A 7,010-nucleotide genomic window follows, 5' to 3' on the forward strand; every position below is an offset into this window, starting at 1 on the left:
CATTCGGTCTGCACAGCGTGATATAGAATATAGACGCACTCGTTTATAGAATGGGTCCGCTTTTGTAGGTAACACCACATCACTATTGAGACCACTATGTTATCATCTTGGAATAATATATTTATGCTAGAAAGGCAACCAATGTAAAGTGTAACGTCTTCTGACGTCTAATATACTTCAAGTAAGCATCATTGTGCAGAAAATTAAGCTGCTGAAAGCTTTACCATAAATAAATAAATAAATAAATAAATAAATAAATAAATAAATAAATAAATAATAATATGAAATACAAATCTATTTCGTGTCAGTTATAGCGCTACCCACAAGACATAAACCAGTACAATTTTGCCCAATTTACTATTCTTCATAAAAAAACACGTTTTTTTTCTTCACAGGTATTTATGGGTGTGGTATTCCTTACGAGGAGGCTGCGTAGTCAAGCTGCGCCATGGATCACCTGCACTGTGCACGGCATCATCTTGACCACGATGGTAGGCGACATACTTGAAGGCAACACCTCTGAAAGCACAGAACAGGTACGGGTAACCAAGCTGGGGGAGTTATTGCAATTTTTTTATTTGATAACCCACGTATCTTACTCGTGATAGAGAAAGCATGGCATGATGTGCTTGTGAGCTTCAAATAAATGGAACAGTGATTGAACGATATTTTATGTGAACTAACTGTCATATAGTTTATATTTGCTTTAGAATGCAAGAAATGAAAGTAACCGCTTAATCATGCTGCGACTCGCGTCTTCAAAGGAGGAGGGTGTGAAATGGCACAAGTTGCAGAGTCTGTCTCTCACTTTCTTTCCTTTGACCACACAATTTGTGCTACAGCATTTCATATCATGGTTAACCAAATGCGTGCAGGCCTCCTTCGTGAAGGAGTTGCCTAAATGGCCTGGTAAACCTATTGCCCATAATTAACCATTCGTAATGTTTGGGTTGGCTCGTATACGGGGCTTCTCTAAGCTTGCACTTCCTATCTTGTGGTCTTCGTCCATGGCCATAATAAGAGCTTATTACGGGCATCCACAGCAGGCATGGGTGCGCGACAATGAGGACGACGACGATGACAACAACAACAAATACAGCTACAACTACAACAGCTACAACGGCAACAAGTACTACAACGATAGCAACTACAACAATGACAACAACAGCTGCAACCGACAACAACCACAATGACGACGCGGCGACAAGAAAAACACTTACAACAAAACAATACCTACAACAACAATGGCAACAATGACGAAACAACAACTGAAACAACTACAGCAACAATGACAACGCCAACAACTACCACCAGACCTACTCGAAAAGTACCACCGTTCGGTGATGGAAAATAAGTTTGCAGAGGCAGTGCTACAGTTCTTGCACAATGCATAGTTGGAAGCTGTTTACCTTTTTCAAGTGAAACTTGTATTGCCGCACAAGTGTCGGCGGTGCTGCTGGTGTCACGCTAAAACACGGTTGCTCCCAGAGTAGAGCAGGTGCAAAGAAATTTGCGCCGGCGCCGGATCACGTGACGCGCGCGACCAATCTGGGTTGTTTGGTGTGTTGCGGGGATGGAAAGGGAAGGAAAGGTAGTTGGCACGCGCTCCGCCGGGCTTCGCTCGACTCCTATCAGTTTCGGCGCGCGGATGGGAAGGCACCGCGTCTTGTGTTCCGCCGAGGAGCAGGCTGCGTTTGAGCAACGTTGCTGTGAACTCGCTCCGGAAAGGGGTCGTTGTCGTCATGCCCATTCTAGCGTGATGGCATCCGAAGCCCGGGCGATACGTCAGCGAAGAGCCGCAGACCCCGAGTTGCGGGAGCGCGATGTTTACGCCAAACGTCAGCAAAAAGCCGCCGACCCTGAGTTTATAGCAAACGAAGCGGAACGCCTGCGACAGCGTCATCTTGCCACAAGCTTCGCTTATCCCTATTTTCTCGAGAGGGGAATTGGGCTCGTGCTTTTATTTTTAATCACTTTGCCTTTCGTCAAATCCTCTGAATTAAAAATAAATAAAACACCATCAACAACGACTACAACGATGACTCCAGCTAGAATAACGACCCCTACAACTGATTTCTCGTATGGAAGTAAGGTCAAACTTTGTTACATCAAAGCGGGTTAAGACGAACAAATAAACATGACAATGTAGTCGGAATTCCCCTTAAAAATATCCATGCATTGAACTGAAATCTACCTTTAGGGTAGCAAAGATATCCTTTAAATGTACATGAAGATTTTTACTGACAATCTTTCGCCCATTATAACAAAATCTGGTGGTACGCGTCGCTGCTTAATTGTAAAACTCGTCTGAATCAGCAGGTCATAACTCCAGCGAGCTGTCGCCGAGGGGGATGGTGTTTTCATGTGACGTCACGGAGGCAGTTCCCACCGTTCTTGTACCTAAAGATGGCGGCTACGATGACGTCAGTGCACCGTATTATCACGCGCACACTGTTTATACTTTTTGACGGCGACTGTTTTTTCCAAGTTTATCACTGTTATCGCTTTGACATTCGACGCAAGACGCGCCTGTCCTGCTGTCAGGTTTCTTGATTACGCCACTTCTCGACCTGCTGGAACCTAAAGATGGCTTCCGCTATGACGTATGTGCAAACTATCTAACACACGTATTGTACTCCTTAAGGCCCAACGACAAGGAACAAGTTTGTGAAGAATTTTCGGCGTCTGCGCTGGGATCGAGTTTTGCCGGCTTTCATGTTTTGAAAGCCACTTCGGGCGTAAGCGCTGTGATCTGGCATGAGCAGGCTTCGGAGTCGAGCGAGCGTCGCCCCAGCGTCGCATTGACCACTACGCCGGCCGAAGCCGCCTGACACCGGCTGGTACCGACGCCAAAATATTTCGGCAATGTTGCTTTAAATGCGCAAGCATTTCTATGGCTACGCCACGAGAAAACTTTCCGAAGAAAGGGTGCGTCCATCCGTTCTTCGCGTAAGATGATCGCTTTCAAGTTGGCCATCTGTGGAAGAAGACGACGACGACGAATGCGCGAGCAGGCTCACAAGCGCGTCTCTGTGACTACGTGACGTGTGCAATCGCGCACGTACTAGGCACACCTTTAGTAAGCCAGAACTACAGTGCCTAGAATATACTTGTTCTAGGCACTGTACCAGAACTGTGGAGCAGCCGTGGCTTGGGATCGGAACGTCATCAGCGCACCTGGCGCCGAACTCCAATAGTTTGCTTGCCTCATCAGTTCACGTTGCGTCGCCTTCCGCAGCAGTTCCTGTCGCTGCAGCGCTGTCGCATTTACCGTAATTGCGCCAAGACGACCGCAGCCGCTGAGCAGTGATAGGATTATCAGCAGTGTTGAGTGTCAGCACTCAACACCACGTCGCTACTACGAAATGCTTAAGCATCATTCGGATAACTCCCTGGGGAGATTCTGCGTAATTTTCTTTATTTCAGCAATTTTATTTTGTTCCTTGTCGTTGTGACTTTATTCTGTGTTTTACCGCTTCCGCTTTGCAGCACACTCCGTCAACGCAGCTGGTTTCCATGTTCTCCTAATTGTACTATCGAAGCAGGCTTGCTTTCCTGCGCTCTAGGGCACAGGGAACACTGCGCCTTGGTCGAAGTAAAGTCCCTGGATTTTCTGCTCTTTTTTAAGTATATAGCGACATCTACCTCCATCGGCCGCCATGTTCTTCCTCACCTCCTGAAACGGCGAATCCGCGTAGATAGCATCCGACCATCAACGGCAGCTGCTGTTTCCGGTATGGGGCCAGACAATCAAATACGAACCCAAAAGCGGCTTAGTACTGCACGGTGGACGCCGAACGCGAAATTCGTCTTTACGGCGACGCCTGCCGCGTTGTATTGCGGTCGCGCAACACGACGCCTGCTGCGTTTCTAGCAGCGCTCGCGCCGACCACAGAAAATCATTCATACAGGAAAAGAAAAAATATAGACGCGCACAGAGTAGTAGTAGTAGTGATTTTATTGAAGAAGAAAGTAATGCTTATTTCTGCTGCCCAATAAGGAGCACGGCGCAGCGTCAGGGGAAGGGGAAAAAGGAGATAAAGATGTTGAAAGGAAGGGAAGAGAAGAAGAAGCAGCAAGAGTCTCATCCGATCATGGAGGAGGCTGGTGATGGAGGCGATAGCCTGCTAGGGACGAGCGCTTAGCGATGGGCGGAGATTCCGTTCAGTTCCACAAACTCCAAAAGGCTGTGGAGAGCTCGGAGGTGGGGAGGCGACGGGAACAGGAGGTCGCTGGTTGTCGCAGCAGGTAGACCCTTGTTGTCTGTAGGCAGTGATGACCCTTGAGCGGTCCTGTGCCAGCGCTGGGCAAGCACAGAGAAGGTGCTCGAGGGTCTCGGGGTCGCCGAAACGTTCACAGACCGGTGAGGTGGAGCGTCTCTTGGCGTGCAGCCGCGCCGCCGTCCAGACACAGCCCGTGCGCAGTCGAAGCAACGTTGCGCGTTCCCTTCTGGTAAGGCCACACTCTGGAAGTGGCCTGGGACCGTTGCCATTTGCCACTCCGGCATCCGGGTGGACGGTCGTGACCAGTTTTTTTCAGGCGCTGCCTTGAAAAATCCGAGGAAGCGACTGCTCGTGTGAGCGGCACTTCAGGATGGTGGGCGGTTTTGGCGAGGGTATCCGCTGCCTCATTACCGGCTATTCCCACATGGGAAGGCAGCCAATGAAATGAGATGGTGACCCCCGCGGCAGCCAATGCCGAGAACTTCGAGCTGAGCAGGGCCCCCGTAAGCCCTGATCGGCGGTGGTTGATTAGGCTCTGGAGCGCTGGCTTCGAGTCGCAGAGCACTGCCACCGTTTGCCCAGGAGGGCCCTCAGCCAGGACATCGGCGGCTAGGTGGAGCCCCGCTAGTTCTGCCGCGGTGGAGCTCGCGGCGAAGGGGATCCGACATTGTCCGCTGACCGCCTTGCCGGGATGGTGCAGGCTGCAGCGGCCGATCCGTTCGCCAGGACTGATCCATTTGTGTAAACCAGCAGACTTCCTTCCAGATCCTCGTGGAGTTTGCAGGCTGCAGCCTGTTGCAGTGCTGCAGCTGGTGTCTGTCGTTTATGCGCTTTATTAAGCGAGATGTGGACGTTCGTTGGTCGATGGTGTGGTGGAGGCAGCGCGATTGTCACAGGGGGGTCCGTGATCACCTGCTCGTACAGCAGGCGCAGACCTCCCATCCGTGAGGATGGCTGGCTGCCCGCAGTCTGAGTCTAGCCAGCAGGTCTCCGCCATCCAGAGCACGATGAAGGCGGTCAATGTGCCCCAGGGCGCGTTCAAGCATCCTCAGCGAGAGGGGCCATTCACCAGCCTCTGCCAGCGTTGCAGCGACCGGTGAATACTTTGGGAGCCCCAGGATGCTCCTAATAGCACCTCTGTGCAGACCCTCCAGCTGCTCTCTCCTGGCCGGTGTGAGGTTGACCAATGGAAGGGCATACAAGAGCACGGACGTTGCTGCGGCCTGGTTCCGCCGCAGCGCCCACTTAGTGTTGCAGCCACGGCCATGTTGCTGCAGCTTGCTGACAGCTCCCTGCACGCGGAGCACCTTGGTAGTGGCTGCTTTGTCTGCAGGAATCCACGCGAGCCGGTGGTCAATGGCGAGTCCCAGGTAAGTGAACATTTGCTGCCAAGGTAGGGCACGGCCAGCAATCTTCAGCTGCTTGGTGTAGCGTCTAGCTGAGGCCAGTGGATGAATCAGCATGGCCTCGGTCTTGGCTGTGCAGATGGTGAGGCCTATGCTACCAAGGAATGCGGTCACCGCATCTAGTCCCGTTGTAGCGAGCACCGAATGCATGGCATGGACTTCCTCGGCCCCCGGGTCCAGAGTGCCACGTCGTCGGCATAAATGGAGCAGTGAACAGGGAACCGTGGGTCCGCCGGGAGATATGCGGGTAGGCCCACGAGAGCCATGTTGAACAGGAAAGGGCTGAGCACCGATCCCTGTGGGACGCCAGTCGAGATATCCCTGGGCTCGCTGAGTTCCTGTCCAACGCGCACCCGGAAGGTTCTGCCAGTCAGGAATGCGGAAATGAAGCTTCTGAGGCAGCCGCTCAGGCCGAGGCGGTCTAGGCAGGCCTCGATGACCGCGTGTGGAAGTCCGTCAAAGGCACTCTTGACGTCCAGAAGCATCAACATTGCCACGTCCCCCGTGGCTTTGGCATCCTCCAGGGTGGCCACCACATCGGAGATAGAGTCTGCCGTGCATCGTTGGCGCCTGAAGCCTGTCTGCTGCTCCGGGAAGTACTGGAGTTGGGACGCAATCCACTCTAGGCGTGCCAGTGCCACCCTTTCCATCGCCTTGCAGGCGGCGGAAGTGAGGGACACCGGCCTATATGATGATAGGGCTGTGGCAGGCTTCCGGGATTTCAAGATTGGTGTCACCACTGCAACCAGCCAGATCTCAAGATCAGCCATTTACGTCGCTCGAATTATGCTGCCTTGTGCGCTCTCCCGGCGGCGCCCAATTCGATCACTTAATTCAGTGCGTTTGGACAAAGGAATAGGCGCCGACTACGGGGGGGGGGGGGTTCTCCGGCGCTCTGCCCCCCCCCCCCCCTGCGATGCCGAAGCCCCCCCCCCCCCCCCTCCCGCTCCTAAAATGTCATTACCAGAGTCCTCTTACCCAAACCGTTTATGGTTTCTTTTAGAGTTGCCTCTACATTTTCCCTTAAAACGTTACTGTCGCTAAAAGCTAACTGCATCATTGTTGACGTGGACGTGCACTGCTTTTATTCATAATTTCGCTTTATTTCTGAAAATCCTGGCAATAGGAAAACAAGCGCATTAGAAGCACCAACGGCGGCTCCCAAATCCATATTTTTTTCACTTCAACATGTTATTTTAATTTCCAGTGTGAACACCATGCAGAGACACGTTACCTTGTTATCCAGCCCCACCCTACCGATTCAGCTCGCACTGACGGACAGGGGCCAGGAGCTGCTGGGAACATATGGGTCCCGTATCTAGGGAACCACCCCGTCTGGTGCCCGTGGACACCACCAATATATTGTGGGCCCAGTAAAAGT

The 7,010-nt window shown here is 52.0% G+C and overlaps 1 protein-coding gene across 1 annotated transcript; it reads right to left on the reverse strand.

The window, feature by feature from the left end:
• Nucleotides 1–436: 436 nt before the first annotated feature.
• Nucleotides 437–6,399, reverse strand: LOC125943329 (uncharacterized). Its single transcript, XM_049662489.1, has 3 exons — nucleotides 5,920–6,399; nucleotides 5,485–5,791; nucleotides 437–519 (listed from the first exon to the last, which is right to left on the reverse strand). The coding sequence occupies exons 1-3, from the start codon at nucleotides 6,397–6,399 to the stop codon at nucleotides 437–439; spliced, it is 870 nt and encodes a 289-aa protein (XP_049518446.1).
• Nucleotides 6,400–7,010: the final 611 nt, after the last annotated feature.

Source organism: Dermacentor silvarum, chromosome 1 (genome assembly GCF_013339745.2).
Source record: "Dermacentor silvarum isolate Dsil-2018 chromosome 1, BIME_Dsil_1.4, whole genome shotgun sequence".
Taxonomy (NCBI): domain Eukaryota; kingdom Metazoa; phylum Arthropoda; class Arachnida; order Ixodida; family Ixodidae; genus Dermacentor; species Dermacentor silvarum.